Genomic DNA, 25000 nt, shown 5'->3' on the forward strand with positions numbered 1-25000 from the left:
TTCCCTTCATATCTCTTATTCATGACCTCACTAAAGTGTACCATCCAACATTGCCTTTCTTCATCTTCTGTTGTTATAACAGATCCATCTCTTTTTGATGGGTATCTGCTCCTTCTTTGCCCCAGTAGAGATTTTATTAATAGTTCTATAAGTAATTCTTACACCATGGCCACTTCCTGAATTCATAGCTTTGTCACCCTCATCTGCTTTCCTGTCTTAAATATTCTCTCCAATCATCCCTGGCTTTTCTTTTGACCTCATTATCAATACCTAAATGTGCAGCATGCTCTATCTTGTAATTTTCATTGCTTCCTCGAAAACTTTCAACAATCAATTTCTGTCTTTATCTCCTTTTTATGATATCCCAAGTATCATTTTATATCCAAGGGTTTTCTACTTGTAACTGCATGTCCCAAAGCTTCACTACCAATTGACTGATATATATATTCTTAATATCACACTATTCTTCATTAATTGTCTGCTCTACGTCTCTTAAAGTCTCTAAGACTGCAAATCGACTCCTACATTCAATTGCAAAGCTTTCTCTTTGGTCATCTTCCAGAAGCTTAGTTGTATCAAGCCTAGGTAATCGATCTACATTTCTATTGGGCGCTTTCAGTTTTGATTTTAGTGTGACAATGAGGAGCAGGTGATCACTACAAATATCTGCGCTTCTACATCATCTTATTTCTCATGAGTCCTCCTTCTCTCTTTATTAATGGCTATGTGATCTATTTGATTTTTGCAATTGCCACATGGTGAAGTCCATGTATATTTGTGGATGTCCTTGTGTTGGAAAAGAATACCTCCAATAAGAAGGTTGTTTGTTGAACAAAAATTTATAAAATGTACCCTATTTTCATTTGCAACTTTGCCAAGACCATCAACACCCATCACATTCTCTATACCTTGATTATGCCTTCCATCTTGAGCATTGAAGTCTTCAATCACAATTTTCATATCCCCCTCGGGGATCTCATATATTATATTCTGAAGTTCTTCGTAGTTCAGTATTCATCTTTCCTTTTTTCAGGGGAATCATTTGTTGGAGTATAGCAAACTATAACTCTCACATTGCACTGCCTTGATTTAAACTTTTTAAGTAACAATCTACTATTTACAGCCTTCCATTCCAATAATGCCTTCTCTGCTCTTGGTGTTATCTTCATCTCTATGCACCAAAATGTCTATCATTCTTGAATTCAAGCTATATACAAATTACTTTAAGAAGACCAAGAGGTGTGTATCCAAAATTGAATTCAATAATATGAGTTTAAAGTTGGTACTTGTTTATCCTATATCTGCAAAACTGAGCACAACTGTCTTTCCAACCAAGGCTATGTGGTATTCTCATATGAACTTCAGTAAAGTTTCATGGAAATAAACTTCTTTTAACTAAAATTGATTATTTTGCTACTTACATGTGGTACATGGAAGTTCCAACCCACCTTCCCACACACAGTGGTTCCAACTTCTCTTCACAATACTGTACTTTACTCATAACTCAGATGAATGGGAAGCCAAGTTTGGGCGGCTAAGGTGAATACGTTGTTTACAGTAGCCCTATATTCCTAACTGCTTCGTTCCATCTTTATGAAGTTTCATGTTTTTGTTGTGGTTAGCCTTCTATACGGAGAATAAATAGCTTATGAACTTCATGTAAGTATTGAAATGATTCATTGTTTCCAAAAAAATAAGGTTTTTCTTTTATGAGAAGTTTTACATATGTCCCCTATGCCGTTTTATAGATTGAGCTTTGGTGGCTGGTCACCTTCATCAACAAAGGAGGCAGCAATGCCTTGGAGTCCCGGGAAAGCGGGTCAACCCCAAGTACAATCACCCCTTCAGGTTCTTCATCAGATGAAGATGATGACGATGATGATGATGAGGAGGAGGGATCTGACTGGGATTCAGGTAAGCTTGGAAAGTGGATGTTTTTATTTTAACTAATCAAAAATAATTTACTGCTTTATTACTAACTTTATTGCCTAATTACAGTAGTGTTTGAATTTGGTCATGGCTAATATGTGAGTATGCAGATGATATAGTTTATGGAAGTAACAAAATGCCTGTTTGTTGCAGTTTTTATAATTCTTTGTTCAATGTAAAATATAATTTTATCTGTGAGATGTTGAAAGTTCATAAAGCAGATAAGTTCTTCCTCAAAATTTTCCCAGTGTTTTTTGTTGTTAATTGGTTATGCACAGTCATTATTTTTGTGATTTTGTATAAAAATAATGGAAGGGAAGTGAGTTTACCTGTGTAATTCGATCCTCGTTAATAATTTTTGTTTTCAACAATTATATACTTTTGATTTCAAGGTACATTAGCAAGTGCCTTTGTTTACAATGAACAGCAGGGTTAATTAAGTATTGTTCAAGGTTTTGATGGTATAGACTTCAGTTTCATGATATCAAGAGGAGATTTTGGTCGTTAAATATAACTCAGCTCGATCATATTATTACCATTCTAAGAGTTTTATCAAATTGAAATTTGAAAAGGTTTTGGAATGATTGTTGGATAAGATGGTTCAAATTATGAAAGGGTTAGTCTCTTGGTGTTTTGTTATACATAGACGTGGTATAGCTCTTATACAATAGTAAGTCAGTGTTAAGTTTATCTATGGTATTGTCAATTTTTAATTTTCACTGTGATTATATTTTGTTTTGACATCTGAAATCATCCAACTTTTATTAAAAAAAAGTGCAGTTGGTTTTATATGCACTACCTCTAACACAAACCTTAGATATCCTATGCACAATCACTGTGCTTATTTATACTGCATCCTCACAAAACATTAGCAGATGCTTCTTCACACTTGCCAGGTCTTCCTGTGTAAAGTACTACAGAATATTGCACCAAAGAGTAAAATATAAACTAGGGAACTATTATGTAAAACTGATTATTTATAGCCACTACCTGTTCAGCAAACTTTTTAAGAAATTAGAGCATATATAATGATGGTTTTGGATCTTCAGAAGTAATTTTAAGAACTATCTAAGGTATTTAGAATAAAGTAAGGGTGACATCCATGGACCATCCTCTGGCTGGCAAGAAATCATAAGTGGTGTGCCTCTGAGTTTGGTGCTGGGTTATCATCTTATATTCTACATATCTGAGCCTAATTTAGGACTGGTTAGTAAAATAAGCAAGTTTGCTCAGGTTTAGAAGGGACATCAGTGTCAATAACAATGCAGATGTGAAATAATTGTAATAAGACAAAGAAAATATGTGAATTGCAGTAAAGAGATAGATACCATTCTGCTCACATAAATTCAAAGTCATGCACAATAGATTTTTAAACAAAAATGTCATGTATGAACTTGACAAGTAGGTATGAATTAGTCAAGGGAAAGTGCAATTGTTTGTTATCAAAGGAATGTAAAAACCCTCGCAAGTTATGGATTTAAGTTGAAGTGAAAAAATTATCCAAAATTAAAATTTTACATTCATGCAGTTTGACCGTGCTTAAAGTAATCTATCTCAGAGGAAGGATAGAAAGACTAGAAGCAGTGCAGGCATGAACAACCAAATTGATATCAACAAAGTCTGGAATAAGTCTAGTTTTTCTCTGGAAAAGTATAATTTAATAGGTTCTTTGACAGTAGCATTCAACATCCTCAAAATTAATAGGCAGACTTCAGGAATCTTGTTACTTTGGGGAGAAACCAACCTACATCCATTGTTTAAAAATGCTGTAATAAAGGTTAAGTACCAGTGTCAGTTTAGGAATTTTCCTCTCAAATAAAATGTCTCTATTGAGGAACAGACCACTTGCAGAGATTATAAATTTTATCACTACTGGTTTCTTAACAATAGATATTTTCTGGGGCGAGTTGTTCTTTTCATGAGTATTATTCATAATTCTCGTTATAACCTTTACTTTCAGTTGCTCATCATTTCCTTTTTTCAATCATCTTTTTGTCTTTTTTATTTTCCCAGACTGGTACCATTTTTATTCATGAATCTATCATGAATGTGCCCCTAAATTGGGAGTCTCATAAACTCTTCACATTTCCACTTTTCTTGAGAGTTAATGTATTTGTGGTTTGATAGTCCATCACCAACCTAGCCAGATATATAAGATACATTAATTTGCCTTTTACATGATGTAAACACTAAGCAATCTTACAACCTCAAGTAGGTCCATACAATAACTGGTTTAGGTATACTGTAATATATTACCTGGTGATATTGATCATAGGGATATTATGTACATTATTTTCCTTCCTACCTAAGCAGGTGTATAGATTTTCAGGGTAGTAGCTTGTGTAAACCAGAAATGAAAAGTTTTCAATATTTTTTTTTTTTTCATACATACCATTTCTATATTGAGTATCCCCTTCTCTCCCTTACGCTTGTGTTAATTTCTTTCCTGGATCAAAGCTTCCTAAGAATATGGTAGGTGAGCAAAATTTGGATTTTACATCATTGTATTGGTTTCTCTTACTATCTATGAGGGGAGAGTTTTTGCCTTCTAAAGCATAATGCTGTGTAAGGCAGTTAGGTGCAGGCATAAAAAAAATTTTACATACGAGTACAACCCTGAATGTTTTCCTTGTGTCTACTAGTTCCTTAGTATACATGTAATTAGTTCAACTTTAATTTTCATGTTAGAATGGTAGAATCATAAAGGAATAAGGGAATTGGTCCATGAATATTATTTTGACTTAGTAATATTTAGCTTCAACAGACTTTTGTATTTTGAATTGTAAAATTGCCATAATTTGACTGCATTTCATATTAATTTAGAAAAGATTTTGCATATTTGAACGTTGGGTGTATTGATAGTTGGAACAAAGTTGAAGATATTTTTTCATAGAATACAGTAGATCTGGGTTTATAAGCCATTTTCACCAATATTTTAAATTTGCAGTTGTTGAAACATCACAGTACATTTAATATCCAAGACTTTACACCTTTCAAAGTTTTAAGATGTTAAGTATATTTAACATTAGTGCAATGTGTGAAATAATGTTTCTCATATAGTAAAATATATATTGAGTTGACAGTGCCATCACTGCATTTAACTTGCAAAGAGTGCATTTTTTTCAATTCCCAGATATTTCTACTTTGTAGTAGAATTTCCAGTGTTCAGAACTATATTTATTTTACTTATGATAATAGTTAGCTCAAGAATGGGGAAGAGATGTTAATATTTAGTTGGGTTTAAGTCAGACAGTAGACTGCATTACTGAATATTGTGCACAACAGACACTTCTGGCACTCAATTTTTTTTCATTCAAATGCGGCTATTCCCCTTTATTTTATTTTTATTTTATTTTTTTTTTTTTGTCTGGAATGGCGGGAACATGAAATAACATGTTTGCATTTATTAAAGTATGATTATTAATACATTGTTAATCATTTGCGAAGACTTGAGAGGTTTTAATTCAAGATGAGATGCTAAGCATTTTAATTTTTAAAATTTTGGTTACTTTGGCACTTTGTTTGACCATTTAAAATAGCATGAGAGTTGTTAGAATCCAATAAAGAAAACCATTGTGTGTGATGTGTTTTCTTTTCTACAGGTTTGTGCTGTGTTTATTTATAGAGTTTTGATTCAGAGTTCTTGTATATAGCTTGTTGATTCATTTAAAAGGTTGAAGGTATATTACTCAAATTTTGGGATTTAGGATGTGTGGTTTTTATATGGTTTATAGGTTTTCCATTTGTTTATCTGCATTAAGGCTTCTTTATTTTTGAAGTCATGACTCTGATAGTGGAATATTTAAGCTTTGAATGCATATAGTATGTCTTTTTAACTAGGAATGATAATTATGCTCCAATATGAATTATGAAATATGTTTTATTCAAATCTTAGCACCCATTTGAAGGTGGACAAACAATGTTGCATAAGGGTGTGGGCATTAGTAATGGGTAAGCCTTCACCTGCCAAATTAACTCTTATTTTACCCTTCTTTAATAGGTGGGCTTCTTGTCGATCAGTACTAATATTGAATTACAGTATATCATCCTCTCTTCACTTTATATTTGATATCAATATATTTTGGACTTGTCATTAATTTGAACTTGTCATTAATTTGAACCTTGTATTTATTCTTCGGAGATCTTTTTTACACTAATGTGTGGTGTGCCTTCATTTAGATTTTTCTCTATGTTTGTAATTGATGTTATTCCAATGGTAAGTTTATTTTTTTACTTGTGCTATTGCTTCATTATTATGCAACCATGAGTGTAAATATACATGAACATTGTTGGTATGAATATTACTATTCAATAATTTGGCTGTTGGTTTTACCTTATTACTGTCTTTTACTGTTATTCTTTAGTCATCTGATGATAAATTATTCCACTAAAAATATTTTTTTAGTAGCTTTCATAGGCACTACTATCCAAGTTGATGATATTTTTCATTAAGCCTAGATACATGTGAAAGAGTTCATGAATCATTCACATGCTCCTAAATAGATATTGTGTTTTTATGGGCTGTTGGGGATTATGTTCAGGTTTGAAATTCTATTATGTCTATAGAGTTAGTAAACTGTATTTGGTTAGTTTTTAGGGCGTTATCATCAGAATTTTGGATTTATTGGGTGTGTATGAATCTTACAGTAGTCTCTTAAGTAACATTTTTCTGCATAAGTAATCAGTGAAGATGATTTGGCTAGTAAAGTACTCTGTAAATGTTGTTTAAGATCTCTTCTTAACTACATCTCATACTTCTCGTCAATTAAATCAGTGTAACTAGTGTAATTGAAATATACATTACTGTATCATGCAACGACAATACAGTTACTGATTCTCATTAAAAGATTAATTTTTTTGAATCAAGATGATGATTTTCATACAAACTGATCTCTTATAATTAATCATCTCCTGCCACAAAATTCGTCTTTTCAAAAAGGAAAGAAAATGTAAGGCAGCTGGTAGTAATGTGCAAGCGTGGACAGGTCCTAGCATCAGGCAGCTATAGGTCTCATTATTCATATCAGCTGCAAGAAATTAAGAGCAGCTGAGACCTAAAAGACAGGAACTTAACCCTGTTAGTTAGGGCTTTGAATTGAGAATAATTTTGCTTCATGAAAATTGAGAATAATTTTGCTTCATTAAATTATGCCTCTTCACAAACTTATTATATGCTGTTCAGAATTCAATTCAAGTTATAAGTTTGATATAATGAAAGTTCAGAATTATCTGATGGAAAGTTGTAGGATCCCCAAGAAAATCTTAGAATCCTTGCCTCTCGAAGACATGCAGGAAGTTGTGTTTATGTGACAGAAATCATGGGATACAGAATTAACTCATAAAGATACCATATCACCCCTCTTCTCATACATTAAGATTACCACAGTTTCAGAGGATCATATTGTCATAGTGTTCTTTGGAAAATAAAGTAGAAGTGGTTAGTATTTTTCTATTAGTGTAACATTGACATACGTAACCATGGAGAGTGTGTGTATTGCAGATGTGCAGAAGGCTTTTGAAAAGGCACTACTCTATTAGGTTTGGCAGAGGAGAGGATGGAGATACATACAGCGAGAAAACAAGAAGGGCATAGATAAAAGGAGGAGGAGCTGTTAGTAAAATGGGCATCAGAGAAAAGAATAGATATTCTGGATAGGAATGTGACTTGAGGAAGATAAAAAAGATGTGTAATGGAAATGATATACAAAAGATAAAATTTGGAAAAGAAAGGTGTGAAAGAATAGTTCAAGCAGTGCTTTGAAAATCTTATAAGTAAAGAAAAAGATTAGGAACTATGATGGAAACAGGATAAGAGGGACCAAATTAATATCATATGTGATGAGGGTTAAAGGACAAGCAGTAAGAAATGCAAGGGACTGAAGTTATCCATAAATTTATAAGAATAGAATGTATGACAAACTTTACCAAAGAAGTAGTACCATGAAAGATAAATATATGTATATTTATTATATATATATATATATATATATATATATATATATATATATATATATATATATATATGTATATATATATATATATTCAAGCGACATTAGTTTTAGATTCTTCTAGTAAAAGTATTACAATGAAGCAGAGTTTTAGGGTCGCGAGACAAAGAGAAGTTTTTCATGTGTATTTGTTCATTTTTTAAAAATTCAGTAAAACCAACAATGATATGATGTTCTGGCACTGTTAACAGCTCAGCAGATGCAAAGAAAGAAACCAGACAATATTTGGAAACAGTGATATTCATAAATACTCACACCCATGACTCTTAACGATTCTTAACCATTGAGAGTAGGAGTGGTAAGGACAACTACAAAAATTAAAACCCCAGCTTAAGAATTCAAACCCTAAGTGTAGAGAATACTGAAGTCTTGGCTACTGTTTCTGAAATAGTACAAGGATCCCTTCCATGTTCCTCTGTTCTGAAGATAACAATTCGACTGTCAAACATATAGATTCCTCAATAGATGCCTTAGCTGAAATTTTACCTACAGAACATATACCTGGTCTGAATTGTCTTAAAGACAATTATCTAGGTTGGTTAAACAGATTCAGCAATAACACACATGCCCCACTCTTCCAAATGTAAATTTACAATTTGCATGTTTGAACTTTATATCATAAAGATAAAACCAATAACCAAAAATAGCAAACAGAAGGCTACAAATAGTATTATAAATGGATTATCCTACAATCTGGAAATTCATTATTGCACTCAAAAAGAGTTAAAAAGGTCCTGACCATCAATTGGAATTGCTTATGGCTGATAGAGGATCACCAGCAAAATTGAAAAGATACCTTCAGTAGATAGGTCACTGATAACTGCATTTTTAGAATGGACCAAAATTTTACTGAACAGTCTTCTATTGATCATTTACTCATTATTTCTTACATAATGTAATTTTTCATTTTCTTCTTCACCTTCATGGATTTTTCTCTATCTTTCTCTAGATGCTTATCATTTAATTTATCTTTTACCATTATGGAAATCTCATACTATAATTTTCAATAAAGGTGTTTTTAATATCTTACTAAAGTATCGTGTCCTGGACGTTGGCAGTCAATCACCTCCACCTCTCCCTGTCTCTGGCCATTTGTATCACTTGATTTAGTGTACAAATATCTTCCAAGCCCACCATAATACTGTCCATGTACTTTGTTCTCTGCCTACCCTTTATCCTCCCAGCGGGACATAAGTGCTTTACTTTCTCTCTAATGACGTGCCCAACAAAACTTAATTTTCTCCTTATTTCCTTTACCATTGCTCTTTACACTCCAAGTTTTGTCTTTACCTCATCTTTTGTTATTGTTCCTCCAAAATATTCTGAGTATCCTCCTGTAAAACCACATCTTTATTGCTTATAGCTTGTTTCCGAGCTCTCTGACCCATACATAAGGGTGGACCACACATATGTTCTTAAAGCTCTAATTCTTGTTTGTATACTAATTCTATTTGTTAGTAGTTTTTCGTGTTTGAAAGGCATTTTTAGCTATCAGGATTCTTCCCTCTATTTCTTATTTTGCTCTATCATCTTGAGTCACTATACTACCCAAGTAAACAAGGTTGTTTGACTGCTTTATTCTTTCATTGTTTGCTTTAAACTTTTATCGTTTATTGTTATGTTGCATGTTGGAGGTGCTGTGTCTTTCATGCCACTACCACTTCAGATTTTCTTACATTTATTCTTAGTCCCATTAATTCTTTCTCTGTTCACTATATCCAGAAGTCGTCGTAACTTTTCGGCAGTGTCAGCAATGATCACTGTGTCACCTGCATGATGAATGTTATTTATATTGACTCCAATTCTTGTTTCTCAAAATAATTTCCCCATACATTGCAAATAGATCTGGGAACAAAACACATCTCTGGCACACTCCTCTCTCTATTTAATATCGAATGAATTTGATTGAGCCCTCTTTTTTATTTTGTTATTGAATTTATTGTTTATTTTCAAGTTATTCAAGTGCTGTGAATTTCAAATTCTAGTTGAGGCGATGAGTTGGTAGCAAATATTTGTCTCGTTCCCCGTTTGAATGCCGAGAAAGTTAATTGGAAATGGACAGTTGAAGATAGAGGTAATAGAATCTCTGGCAGAAAGTGCACAAGAATACGTTGTCATTAAAATGCTTTTAATAGTGATGAGTCTACATTGTACAGAATTCCATAATGGATAAAAGAAAGGATTGTTAAGATGATAAATATGAACCTTCAGTGCTAGGACACAGTTTTCCCCCATTTCAAACAGAATAGCGGTTATGAATATCGTTTGTTTTCTCTCCTTCATTTACAGCTTGTTAGTTTATATTCGGCAGTATATTTTCTTGAAGATCTTTTCTCCGTAGTGAATAAGGTTATAATGTAAAGTGTCAGTCTCATGCTAATGTACTTTGTTTACTATCGTACGATGTTTGAAATACAAGCAAAACAGCCGATATCCGATTCGTTTCGTAACAACACAGCTATTTTTTTGTTCAGTTGTTATTGTAGGTGTAAGCATTTACTCAATGATTGCAACGTTACTGACGCTACTTTTGTCATTATCTTTTAATTTTCTAACCTATTCAAGTAGATGGGATAAATATTATTACAGGGTTACTGTTGATGTCGGATGGATTCCATACAGAAGACGACACCAACGCATCAGGAATTGTGTCATACTAAAAGATGGCTTGTTAGAACTTCATACGAAAATAGATAGCGGTCGTTGTATAAAACATGTACACTTAGTTCATCTTAAATTGCACACATAGTGTATTATACAGTACAGAATTACAGTAATTGTGTTTCTTGTAAATGTAGGCTATGTGTGCGATGAGTCAAGTCTTCTGAATGAAAACAGCAAACAGTTAAGTACTGCTAAGCTTTACTATAGTGATAGTAGTATATTACAGTAATATACACTACAGTATCAGCGAGTGTTATATAGTATTACTAGATAGAAACAACTATACTGTGATATAAATCAAGTAAAAACAATATTAGACATTACTCAGTGTGTTAATTATCCGAGTGTAGGCAAGGGGCAGCGAGTTTTTAGGTTAGGTTAGGAGTTATCCCACCCTAGGGCACCAAGTATTCATGAATTTGCTTTTTTCTGGCCTGTATCTGTTACCTAACCTTCACGAAGAATGAGGGCTCACTGTACATGAAAACAATGTGGTGAGTCATTTGCTGTGTTAGTTGACCACATGTAGGCAGGGGTTAGTTGGCTCAGAGCGCTATGAATTTCATGACCTCAGGCACTGATATTAAATGGTTTTCTTACCTTTACTGGTGTCTGTTCCTCAACCCACAAGATTGAGGGCTGACTATAGTTGACATTCATTTCATCAAAAAGTTTCAATTCTTTGTCATGGAAGGAAAAGGCCTACACTAATATTTTAACCGTTCTTTGGTTATTCTTCAATTTTTTTCTTCTTGTGATTTTGCTTTATACCTCTTCTGGGATCTCAATTAAAGCTTCTGGTGTTATCTCTTCATCAGCCACATCTATGAGTTGGATTTCGTGTTCTTCCACCCAACAATACCAAACATTTCCTGCTTTACACAATCAGGTAACTAAGAGTCACACTTTTATATTTGATCTTCCATCCGTGTGGTTAGTAACAGGTCTATATCTTCCACAGGTACTTCCCTCTTCCTTACATCATTGAAAAATGAACAGAAGATGATGATTTTATGGCTTTCATTATTTTTTTCTTGTTGTAATGAACTGTGGGGATCGTAAAGTGTGATAGCTGGTTACCACCTGATATGGCAGTGACAACCTTTCCCACTACATGCTAATTTATAATCATCAAAATCTGCTCCAAAGGGATGGCTTTCCTCTTCATTTTCTCATTACCAGCTGGAGACATACTTGGGCCTTTGGAAGACATTTTGTTTCACTGACTATTGCGCTTAAGCAAAATCATTACATACACTAACATTGATCAAATTTGACTGCGTGGGACTTTAATGAGGGTGGATAAAACTTAACTATATGGGACTTTAATGAGGGAGAGGTATTTCAATAAACAGGAGATGCGCACATCCTATGGACTGTTCTAACATATCGTACCTCATACGCTGCTGCGCTTGCCTGCCATGCAAAATGAAAAATATACCATTCTGTTGTATCGCTACCGTGATCGTAAGATCAAAATATCATAAGTCAAGGACTACAGTAATCTCTCAGCTATCTCAAGTGTTCTGTGCCCCTCCCCCCCTCAGCTGAAAAACCACAAAATAGATACAGAAATGTACAGTATATTTTTTCAGTTATTTTTTTAATGGTTAATTTTTTATCATTCACTTCATAAGTTTAAGATCCTATAAACCCTCTTAATACTCTTATAAACCTGCTTTACACACTAAAACATTTTTTTATGCCAAACCTTACTTTTACTGTAGACACATCTTTTTGTACATGTAAATGGAAAGATCAAAATGTGAACACTCACTAACGTATGTGCTGTACTGCTCGGCCAACTTACGCTTTTGACCAAACTATATGTTCATTTACTATGGCCAAAAAGTACAGCTGTATTTAAAATAAACAGGATTTTAATAACACTGATGTTTCACTAAACTCTAGCCAATAATAATGATTGTAATATTCACTTGTTAGCATAGTATTATAAAATAAAATCATTGCCAATATATGTCTTTCCTATTGTTTATGTTTGTAAACTATGCAAGAGTACTGTCTACACTTTCCAAATCAACTGATTAAGGTTGATCCAGACGATATTTTTTTTCTTTCTAAAAGAGACAATTATTATTTAAACTATCATTTATATTTTACCATATGAAAATATGTACTTTTTAGAAAAACACTTTTCTCGTTTTATTTACAGTCAAATTTAATCACATACTAAAATGTGTAGATGTTTCTTCCCTGTTGCTAAAGGACAATAGTTTTATATAATTTTATCATTATGATGCATGATTACAAAGTTTAGAAGTTATTGACTTTTTCTTCTAATTCTTTAGGTAGTTTTTGTTCAATTTAGTTTACCTTTTCATAAACCGAAAAAGATATAATGTAGTAATATATCAATCATATTCTACTTAACATCATTTGTAAACAACTACGGTAATTGTTTACTACCGTATGAAAATTGAAATTCAAGTAAAACAGCTGTTATTTTTCTACTTGGTAGTTCAAAATAAAACTGCTATTATTCATTCTGTTGCTTATAGCCATATTCATTTCCTTTTAACTTTTTAAACTTATGGAACTAGAAGTTGGGATAAAGAGGTGGAGAAAAGTGGTTAATTTATTAATCGGTCTCAAAAAAGGAACTTGCGTGATGCACGAGATACATACTAAAATAATCTTTATAGGTGAAAATTGTTGCTCGCATAATATGAGAGATCGCAAGTGTTACACGAGTAGTGTATATGCCGTACAGTATTACTTTAATTTACTTTGTTAATTTTTAGGCTGAAAAGTGACTATTTTTAACCAAAAAAAAATAAAATGTGAAAAATATAAAGCTTATCTACTCTCGGAATCCTGCGATGTAAAGAGTCCACGATATAGATTTACATATAATAGCGTATATGGTATATATAAATAAGTCATATGCTGAGAAAGCAATAGCTGAACCACAATATGACGAGGGATCACTGTATCTGTACATAGATAAAACTTACTTCATTAAAGTAGTAATAAAGTATGGTGATGAATACTTCTGTCAAGATTTAGAAATTATAACAGTACTTTTAACATTTTGGGTCCCATAAGATGAATTCTGTGACTTGGGATTTTTACTCCCTTCAGCCCCATTTGACTTACTTTACGCCTCAGAATTTTTAATCCAAATACTGTAGCCCTATATAACATTTTACGTCCTGGGATGCCTAATTCCTTGACCTCATATGATGTATTTTATGCTTTGTGATTTCTAATCCCCTCATCCCCATATAACATATTTTATGTCAGTGTATTTCTACTATCCTCATCCTCCTGTGTCATAACGTATTTCCCGTGTAATATGACGCTACTAGTGGTAAGACGCACCCTTTTATTAGCAAAGAATTTTTTGGAAAACAAATTAAGGATTTTACAATTCTTAGCAGTAATTCCTAATTGGCGATTCTATTGAGAATTTTGTCTTGCACAGTAAATTTTCATACTTTGGGGTCATGAAATCTTTAAAATTAGTTGCACACCACTTATCCCAATTTGATTACATATATAAAAAACCACTAAACCAGGCGTAGTTGCCACCACAACCACTCATTTAGTGTTCCAAGTATTGTTTACAGGAAAGCAGTGTTGCCAAATGTTATTAATCAAATTTTGGTAGAGAAGAAAAATTCCAGTAATATTTTCAAAATTCTTCGTATAGCTTACACATTTTTCACATATACTCAATTATTGGTCAAAGAAAACTTTAGAAATTCCTCTTGGTGGAATACTTTTGCTACTGTATGTGACTATGTCTAGTTTTCTGCTAATTTGGTAACTGCACTCAAGTAACAATGAGATATTTTTTCAAGGTTGTATTCAGCAACTATCTGTTTGTATTATTTTGCAAGTCAGTCAACAAAGTCATTATCAAAATATGGCTTTATTACAAAATATGAGAAAATAAATGAATACTGCATAAACCACTAATATGTCATTGCGTCGTTGGCCTGTTTGCTTGTAAAAGGGAGTTAGCGAGTCATCAGCCGATTACCAAAACAAATAACTTGCTACTCAACTACATTAAACAAAGTGCAATAGGAAAATAAATTTATTTATTACATATGAATGATAATTGTACGTTAATATTTTATGGCTGGGGAGTGGGAGTGCTTGTGTCATTAGTTGTGTGTTTGAGGGTTTTCAGACTCCCCTATACAATTTTTTCTTAGTGTTGAGACACAGGGTGATTTGCGGGCAGTTTTCAGGTAAAAAAGGGGGTCTTATGACACGAAAAATACGGTATTTTATGTCTGGGGATTTCTACTCCATTCTGCCCCATATGATGTATTTTACGTATGAGGATTTCAAGTAATTTGCTCTTTTATTATCTACACATACCGTGTGAGAATTTTACAAAATATGTAAAATTTTTGTCGATGGAAAGTGAATTATTCAGTTGAGCAATTAAAAAAGATTTTAGATTTCAAACCCTAAAAGTTTTTGTGCTAAGGAAATTTAAGGGGACCATCCACCATGCCATGGATTTTTTTTTCTAATTTATCAAAATATACATTTTCTATATATGTTTTAGACGTACTGTATGTGATACCTTCATCATATTAAAATTTCAAGTTATTTGATCAGAAACATTTTGATATAGTAAATATCATGATTTTAAAAAATGTTTTAGGTATATTTTTCTCCACTACAGTAATATGACACCAATTATTTTGAAAATCATACCATCATACTTCTTTATAAATCGAATAATTCTGTGTGACAGATTTATTATTTTCCTTTTTATTTTTTTTAATGATTTTTTTTTTCTTAATTTTCTTCGTCTAGAGGTTAAATATTTATGATAAAAAGAGAAAAAGGAAAATCAAAATTCTAGTACAAAAAAAAATTGAATTTTTATTCCTCTATTCAATGATATCTTTCTCTCTAAAATCGAACAATTAATAAATGAGAAAAATTTACCCAAGTGTGAATAAATATGTTCTTGATTTATGAGCTCCTAAAAAATTTTTGCTTCTTTTCATAAAGAAATCTAGATAACATTATTATTATAACCTTACATTTTACTTATATTGTTTATTCCTACATAAACGCACCCTAAACGAGATATTTAAACCCTAAGGTTACTATTACACTTGGTGTATGGGTGTCATGAGTGGCCAGCGGCCTCATTGTTGCCAGAGTTTTAGTTAGCATGTTTCAGCTTTGTACTCTTATTCATGTTTTTCTCTCTTGGTTCTTTTTTCTTGCTCTCTGGTTACTTTTTGTTCTTTCTGTGACCTTAGGTAACATTGGCTTTGCTATAAAGTTCCTGAGGACGTTGTGAAAATACAATGTACTTACGAACTGCAAGTAAACAAACATGCATTATAACTTCTGTACATCTTTGGAAACTCTGGCTGCTGTTCTTGTAGCTCGTAGTTTTCGTTCACCTACCCTCTAACAATGACTTCCATTTCTGCCAGACGTACAAGATTTCGAAACATAAGTGAAAAAATCGCTATATATATATATATATATACATATATACATATATATATATATATATATATATATATATATATATATATATATATATATATATATATATATATATATATATATATATATATATATGCAAAAATAAACATAAAGACGAATCTGTCAAAATCAGTCATGCAGACGACGCAGTAAGGATGACGTCATCATTTAAAGACCGCTATATCTTCATTATTTGTAAAAATAATTGGTTGAAACTTCCAGAGAGCATGTACAATATGTTTATGCATACATATAAGCAATAAAACAATTTTCAATTTCTGAAAGTTGGTATGTCAAAACACCATGGTGGACGGTCCCCATAAGTAAGATGACCCAAAATATGGGCAGATCTTTAATGATAATTTATTTTCTGGTTGGATAGGTGGAATTTAGAGGATTGATGTTCAATTCCATAGAAAATTTATATTTATATTTATCATTATTATCTTATTAGGTATGATGATGATGATGATGATAATGACAGTACAGTAGATAGAAATATCTTTTATCTCGATAAGGCAAGTCAGTTTGTATTATTTAGAAAATTAAAGACATACAAAATTTTAAGTTTGTGCAAGTGGGCAGAGGAGGATCAGATGTGGATTCCATGGTTTGAAAATTTATTACGTAAGCAATATATTTTTTTATCAGTTGATCATATAGCTAGAGTTACCACCAATATTCTATAATAATTTTGTCTTTTATACTTCCGTATGTTTCTTTACCATAAAGGCAATCACTCGGTTTTGCATTCCTATTTGCATTGTATTTTTATTTTTTCTAAATATTTGCCAAAGCTGCTAATGTTGTACACTTTTGTGCAAAAAGAAGCAGCATTGAAAATTATGGTGAAATATAATTATATTCTTTTGTGATTTTTTTTTTCAGTGAGAATATATTATACCCAAAATATTAAGATAGCCATGAACATTGGTGAACTCTTATGCTCTCTTTTGTCAGTGAATAAACCTGACTACTGTACTGTATATGCATCCCATTATTGTGTGTAAAGCACTAGAAGGGCTTGGTTACCAGGAAGCAAATTATATTACCTGTATTTTTGTTCAAATTTCTCTGCCATTCTCATGCAGGATAGATCACAGTTCTATTGAAACATGACTATTTATTAACTGACTAATTTTAATATCTTAGTTTCCAGCATATCATGGTTATTTATAGTGCATTTTGATTGGGAAACATTTATATTATAGGCTTTAGTAAAGGTACAGTATACATAAATTTTATCTTTTTCTGCAAGGTGTTAATAAACCTATAGCAGTGAAGGAATCAAATATGTGTATACGCATTACTTATTCAGTAATGTATTCTCCCTAGTATTCCATATTTTCCAGTCAATGTTTTTTCAGTGTGCATTCATGCTTTATTGTGTTTTATGGATTCAGACATAGTAGCAAGTGACATGAGACGTTTTGAAGTTATCCAATGAAAAACATAAAATGGCTTACAATTTCAAGTTAGTTTTGGAAGATTCCTGATGTCTATAGATGGAATTCTGATCAGTTAGGGTATAAAAACTGGATTTAACTGATGTTTTATTTTAAGATATCATGATATGCCATGAGGATGCTCTGGATACTGATCTTTACCATTACAACAATGCTAGTGGTGAAGCACTTCATATGTGATGAGGTACATTTATAACTAGGTAGAGTTACATTTGAAAATGTTTGATACAGTATCCAGTGGTTTTAGAGAAGTAAGTAATTTTAAACTTGAAGTGTTACTTATTGTGCATTTAAAGTTGAAGTTAGATTTGATATCTGATAGGTATTATGATTTCCTTGGTTATTGAACTTGTAAACTAGTGATTCACTTGGATACAATCCTTATAGATCAATATGAATTCCAGTGCAATTACCTGGGAGTATTTTGTATCTTAACTTTTTCATAATTACAGAAGGATATGGTGGTAGTAATCACTGGTCCCTTAGGGCTATAGTACTTCAAAATACTTTTATAGTAATGAGATTGATAATAAATGAAGGTGTTATATTTTAAAGGGTTAAACATTAATATTGATATAATTTTATACATTAAACTATGAAGCTGAAAGTCAACCAACTCACTTCATTTCAACTTTTATGTGAAATGATGGTTTATGAGTGTTAGGAAGCATGTGAAAACTAAATGCTGAGAGCATTAATCAAGTTTTCACAAAATGATGATAGTTAACACAGTATTGCATTACAGTATATGTTTTGTAGACTTGAGTTAGCTTTTGCCAGAAAAAAATCTTTTTAATTTTTCTCTACAGTATCATGATATTTGTTACAAATGAGAAATAGCAGGACTATCAACACATTTGTAATCTTGTGTAGTTCAGAATGCAGAAAGGATATGATGGGAGCTGTTTTCACCTGGTTTGGAGGTACACTGATGAATTTTTTTTGCCCCTTAGGCTCAAAGGGTATTCGAAGCAGCTACAGTTTGCAGCACCTCAGTAAATATATATTTATATAAAATTTTGAGCACTAAGTTTAAGCTCTTAGCTCAGAAAAAGTATCACAGATTTTGTAGTAATTTTTGTTCATTGACAGTCAGCCATGGTTCTTTAAATTTTATAATGTAGTCAATGAGAATTAGCTTAACTCTAAGAAGTCTTAGATAAAGTTCATTTTTTAAAAATTTATATTACCTAGGTTGATATCTTAATCTGAATTAAAGAACTATATTTGACTGTAATATTTGGGAACCTCCAGGCTTAGTTTACAAGGCCTTTTTAACACACTTACACATGCAAAGTTTAAGAGGAATGATTCACCATATGTTTTGGACCATGCTTTGCTTAATTAAGCAATCAATAACCCCGCCCTCAGATGGCCACTGTCCAGAGCGCTACGTGGGTCGCTATCGGCTTATGTCGGACTGTTCGGCTGCCCATCCGAATCATTACACGATGCCGGAGGGCCCCACATGACCCTAGCCCCCCCACCTCCACACTACCTGCTTCCCCATGACACACACATGAAGTACATCCCGTACGTTTTCTCTTGCAGGTTTTTACCCTTCATGCACATTAGCATTCCAGTTTTGACTTTTAGAATTCAGTTGCTACTTACTGTATTACATTTCTTGAACATCAGTGCCATAGCTTCTTTTGTTTTCATAGACATTGGAGTAGAGCACTATAATTGAAAATAAGTGTCCACTGCAATACTCAAATTCAAATGTTATCTGAATTAAAGGGAAAATTAAGGCTATGGTTCTGATTGTTAAAATTTCCTTTTGGCTTTTATCTGTCTGCTGTTTAATTTTGAATTTTTGAAAGACAATATGGCACCTCAATAGCACCTGAGTAGTGTGTGTAGTAGTAAGGCACTTTTATACTTGGCTAATAATTAGTCTTATACCTTGCTAATATTTAGTCATATTTTATAGGCTTTATCATATACTCAAAATAGTGAGTAAAAGAAAAAATATCTAACTTTGGGAAAAGTCTTAAGGAAAGATAAGTTTTTACAGCAGCCAACTTATCAATTAATCATGATAGAGAATTGTTTCTATAATATTCCTCCTTATGCTATGTTTATTATGTCACGACAGTTCTAAAAATGTTCCCTGTATTCATATTGAAAGAATGTTGTAGGTCATTATGTGTTGTGTGTTAAAACACAGTACATAAGAATAGTAGAATAATAACATCATGTACCCTTTGTTTAATTGTTTATTGATTAGACTATAGTAACATCTTTTTTAATCCAGCTCAAACACTGATACATTGTAAATATTTGTTGATTGATATGTTCCCAAAGAAATGGTCTTATTTTTATTCGAGTGAGATAGATTGTTAGGATGGAAATACTAGACGTGCCTCCATGATTGTGATCCTGAAAGCTCAGCAACCCCAACAGTTTTTCATGCCGTATTTCTTATTCCACTGATTCACAGAATGTTTCACCTGAAACAGTTCTTTTGTGGGTTATTAATAAGTTAAGCCTTCTTATGCTTTTTGATGGTACTGTGTGCTAAAAGAATATTCGTTTTGCCTGGTGAATTCCTGCAAAGTATAATTTGCTTTTTAAAAAATCTTTGCAGTATTTGTTCAACCCCTATGCATTGCTTTTTAATTTGACTTTAATCTGACCAATTTTGTCTCTTCCTATCTAGCTGCTTAACTTTTTATAACTTTTTTTCAGATTTCATGTGTCATTTAAGAATAAATATTGCAGGCTGGTCTTAGAGAAGCTTGGGAAAGGGTTTAGTAACCTTATTTATCATATCCATGAATTAAATCCCTATAGAAGTATACTGAAAGGCAATGCTAATGGTTCCTTGCATCAATCCTTTAACATTTATCTGCATGGTTTTCAGCCCTTACATTTCTCATCCACTCCTATTGGTCTCTCCTCACTCAGCTGTTTAGCTTTTCATTTTTTTCCATTAAAGTACTTTGAAATCGTGATGATGGTAATGATATAATTTAGCTGGAGAATTACCAGATACGTGAATTAGTGATAATAAACCTATTTAGGTAATTATTAAGGAGTGATGATAATCTTGAGTATTTTCTATCCCTTATTGAATAATGGAAAAGGCTGATAATCTTTGGAAGAGATATGATAATGATATGCCCTTCATATGATGGGCTCCTATCATTAGTGAGACAATCTCAGGTCCACTCTCCTGTCTGCGTCTCTTTCCCAGAATCATATCGACTAGAAATCTTGTTTTCTCCAAGAAAAATTCTTTACCTAACATTTCAATTTGTTACGGACTTAAAACAGCTCAGTAAGGAAATGTTTGGAGGCAATATCCATTAGCAAGAAAGTGCATCTAGGCTTTGAATTAAGTGTTTAGAGTTTTGCCTTTGTTATGTTACATATGGTGTTGTAGTCATCTGATACTTATATTCTCTGCTAGTTAGTTTTATTAGCTTTGGATATGTACAGTAGATGTTTTGTTACATTTCACTGCTTTCATGTTAGTTATGGTAGTGGAGCAGATAACTAAAAATCTTTCTTTCTGGAAATAAGCACCAAAATTGGCACACATACTCCTTGAAGATTGCTTTTTTGATAAAGCCATTTAACCACCTAAAAATTCAAGATGGCAGCCATTTTTCAAGATGGATATAATTGAATATACAGAGATATTACATTTCTCAATATAATTGCAGACTTGTTGTATTTGAATGATCCTGGTGTCAAATCGTATATTTTTCACTATGTAGAATCCAAATTTGGAACTACGTACCTACTCACTACCTTCTTTGCACTATATAATCAATCCCAGAATCATAATTAGGGTAAAAATTTCCATATAAGCACCATCAGTCCAATATATTATTGAATGTACATGTAGGTGGTAGATCTATGCTTGTTTGCCACATATTATCTTGCTGCCCGGATGAATATACTGTAATGCTTCTAAATCATATATCTGTAGCTGCACAATGCCATGCAGGTCAGAATAAAGCAGTAGCATTTGCCTCGACTGCAGAATTCTGACTTGCATCCACAATTGGTTAGCTGCTGGCAACTCTTAATACAGATCTTTCCTGGTCCAGCCCCAGTTGGCAGGAGTCTGCATTTCTGGTTGACATAATGTTGACTGACTCCCGATGTAGCAAGCGTCACATGTTGTGCTGAATTTGTTGTGCATTATGGCCACAAACTTCTCCAAGGTGTCCAGGTCTTCATCATCCACTACCAGTGGGTACAGACTGAGTTTGCTGAAGACACTAGAAGCCTCATCACAAGTATTCTAGGTTTGCCAAGCAGACGTTTCCCTTCACCTTGAAATGCTGAAACAACATTGCAGTTAGTGAAGGCATTGAAGAGCACCCCTTTGCTCTTTTGTGCAAGAGTGCAAAATAAGTCACATACTGGAATTCACCTCAGGTTAGAACCTGAGGTGAATTCCTTAGCTAAAAGAAACCCACAACTGCTGCAGACCTAGCTCTTGAAGTACCTATAGAAAACTGACTAATGATGATTGCATCTGTGTTGTTGGCTATGACCATGGTGACTTTGCTGCCTGCATTTGTTGCATGCTTGGCACGCACATATCTACATATCAGCTTCTTCATGACTACATGGTGCCGCCCCAGTCAGATTGTTAGTGTGGTTGGGTAGAATTTTCTTTTCTGGCCGTAATGATCACATTTCATGTCGCCACACGTGTAGACTTATCATCCAGAAATTGGAACAACTCTGCTTCGATATAATTCTCTCTCAGGAAGTGTCACCGTGTTTCACCCCACTTCCTCACTTTGATCTAGTTTCAGCTTTTAGACCTTGTTTTTCTCTTGTACTTAGTAGAGTATGGTTGTATTGTAAGAAGGACATCTAGCATTACATACTCTTCAACCTCAGACATGTCTTTCTATACCATTTTCTACCTGAAAATTTTCATAGTTCTTCAATCCATTGTCTTCTCCTCCTTACCCTGCTTCTTTTGCAATCTAGGGACCCATTTTGTTATTGTTAATGTCAATCTGTTATCTATCATTCTCTCATACACACATATGTGTATATATATATATATATATATATATATATATATATATATATATATATATATATATACACATATATATATTTATACATATAAATATGACAGTAGTTATATGATATGTATTTTATATACCGTATACTGTAATATGTATATAATACTAGGTATCCTGTCTTGGTAATCCATGTTTGCCAACGGTTATATAAGTGGATGAGCAACCTCGTGGAGTAACGAGGACTTTCAGTGTGGAGGAAATGCCCCCCTAAATCTCAATGAAGTCTCTGGCGGCAGGGTGATGGATTGGGTTTAAGGTGGTGAACAAGATGTTTTTTCGGCTTCTACTCCTGTTGCCTGGAAGATGATCTTAATGGAGTTATTATGGACTGACAGGGGTCACTTGCCATAGTTAGATAGGAACTGGCTATAATGTGAATCTAGCCGATGAATCCTCTATGAATTTAGTCAGTGTATGTAAAGAGAAAATGATAGAATGGCCCTCAGTCCCAGGCATAGTGTGGTTCTAGGAATATCCCAGTCTATAAACCAAAGAAAAATTTGAAGTTGGTAATTGGAATGTTAGAACCATAAATCAGAATGGGAAATTACAGCAAGGAGAGAATGAATTTATGAAATATAGTCTGGATATCTTGTCCCTGAGTAAAACACGTTGTATGGGGATTGGTAAGGAAATCTTAGACCAAGGCATTATATATTTATTCAGGAAGAACAGATGGAGTTGGAAGAGAAGGTAGGAATGATGATAACACCAAGAGCAGAAAAGGTATTAACTGAGTGAAGAGCCGTAAATAGTAGATTAATACTAGCCAAGTTTAAGTCAAAGCAGTGCAATATAAGAGTTATATTTTGCTATGCACCAACCCAACAAAGAATTCCCCTGAAGTAAGGAAAGATGAAAACTACAGAATGTAATAGATGAAATCCGAGATAGAGATATGAAAATTTTGATAGTTGACCTCGATGCTAAAGTTGGAACAAATAATCAAGGTATAAAGAATGTGATGGGTGTTGAAGGTCTTGGAGAAGTTGCAAATGCAATGTTTTTATTAAAAAATAATCTTGTTATTGGAGGTACTCTTTTCCAACGCAAGGACATCCACAAATATACATGACCTTCACCTTGTGCAATTACAAAAATCAAATAGATCACATAGCCATTAGTAAAGAAAGTAGAAGGACACTTGAGATATGTAAGAAGCTATAGAGGTGCAGATATTGGTCGTGATCACCAGCTCCTCATTGCAACACTGAAATTAAAACTGAAAGCACCTAACAGAAATGTAGATAGAATACCTAGGTTTGATACAACTAGGGCTTTTAGATGAACACAGAGAAGCATTCGCAATTGAATGTGGGAATCGATTTCCAGTCTTAGAGACTTTAGGATCTCAAATGATACCAGGATACTAGAAAAAGGAGACAAAGACAGAAATTGATTGTTGAAAGTTTTTGAGGAAGTAATGAAAATAACATGGTAGAGGATACAAATTATTCCAGTATTGATAGTGAAGTAAAAAAGAAAAGCCAAGAATGACTGGAAGAAGTATTTAGACAGGAAAGCAGATGAGGCTGTCAAAGCTATGAATTCAGGGAGTGGCTCTGGTGCAAGAATCACTCATAGAATTATTAATTAAATCTTCACTGGGGCGAAGAAGAAGCATATACCAATCAATAAGAGAGATGGATCTGTTATAATAACTCAAGATAAAGAAAGACAACGTTGGATGGAACACTTTAGTGAGGTTATGAATAGGAGATATGAAGGGAATATTTTGATTGGGGTACCTGAAGCTGATAAACACCTTGATGTTCCCATGAATGAATTCATTGTGTTTGAAGTTGAAGCTATCCTCTAAAGACTAATGAGATGAAAAGCCCCTAGATAAGATGGAATAACTGCTGAGAGGATACTGGCTAAAAATGAAGGGACTCCCAGACTACTTACAATATTATTTTGTAAAATGTGGCATGAAGAGGCAAAACCTGATGAATGGGAGCTAGGATTGTTGAAAATGTCAAAAAAAAAGGAGACCTGACTAATTGCAATAATTATAGAAGCATTACACTTACGTCAGTTGTTATGGAATTATATAGTATGCTGATTCTAAAGCGACTGGAGAGAAAGATTAATGAAAAGCTGAAAGGTGAACAAGCAGGATTTAGAAAAAATAGAAGTTGCACTGACCAAATTTTCATTTTGAGACAAGTTGTACAGCAATGCGTAGAATATAGAAATACACTTGATAGCATTTGTGGTCAAAGAAAAGCCTTTGCTAGTGTGCACCAGTCAATTTTGTGGAGAGTCCTTCATTATTATGGAATTATTCTTGAATATGTAAATTTGATTAAATCTGTTCATGAGCATAGCAAGTTCAAAGTTAATGTTAGTGGGGTCATATCAAATGAAATTTTAG

The 25000-nt window shown here is 33.1% G+C and overlaps 1 protein-coding gene across 9 annotated transcripts in view; it reads left to right on the forward strand.

Moving 5' to 3' along the window:
- Positions 1–25000, forward strand: part of LOC137653925 (phosphatidylinositol 3,4,5-trisphosphate 3-phosphatase and dual-specificity protein phosphatase PTEN-like) — a 487265-nt gene that overhangs the window by 343732 nt on the left and 118533 nt on the right. For 4 of the 9 annotated variants that reach the window (XM_068387566.1, XM_068387584.1, XM_068387586.1 and 1 more), the window contains exon 11: positions 1749–1914. In XM_068387566.1, coding sequence (XP_068243667.1) covers positions 1749–1914 — 166 coding nt within the window. Of the gene's footprint in view, positions 1–1748; positions 1915–5929; positions 6058–11562; positions 13010–18931; positions 19094–25000 lie in introns of those variants that run through there. The other 5 variants (XM_068387557.1, XM_068387592.1, XM_068387570.1 and 2 more) reach the window with 3 other exon arrangements.

The sequence above is a fragment of the Palaemon carinicauda genome, chromosome 1, assembly GCF_036898095.1.
Source record: "Palaemon carinicauda isolate YSFRI2023 chromosome 1, ASM3689809v2, whole genome shotgun sequence".
Taxonomy (NCBI): domain Eukaryota; kingdom Metazoa; phylum Arthropoda; class Malacostraca; order Decapoda; family Palaemonidae; genus Palaemon; species Palaemon carinicauda.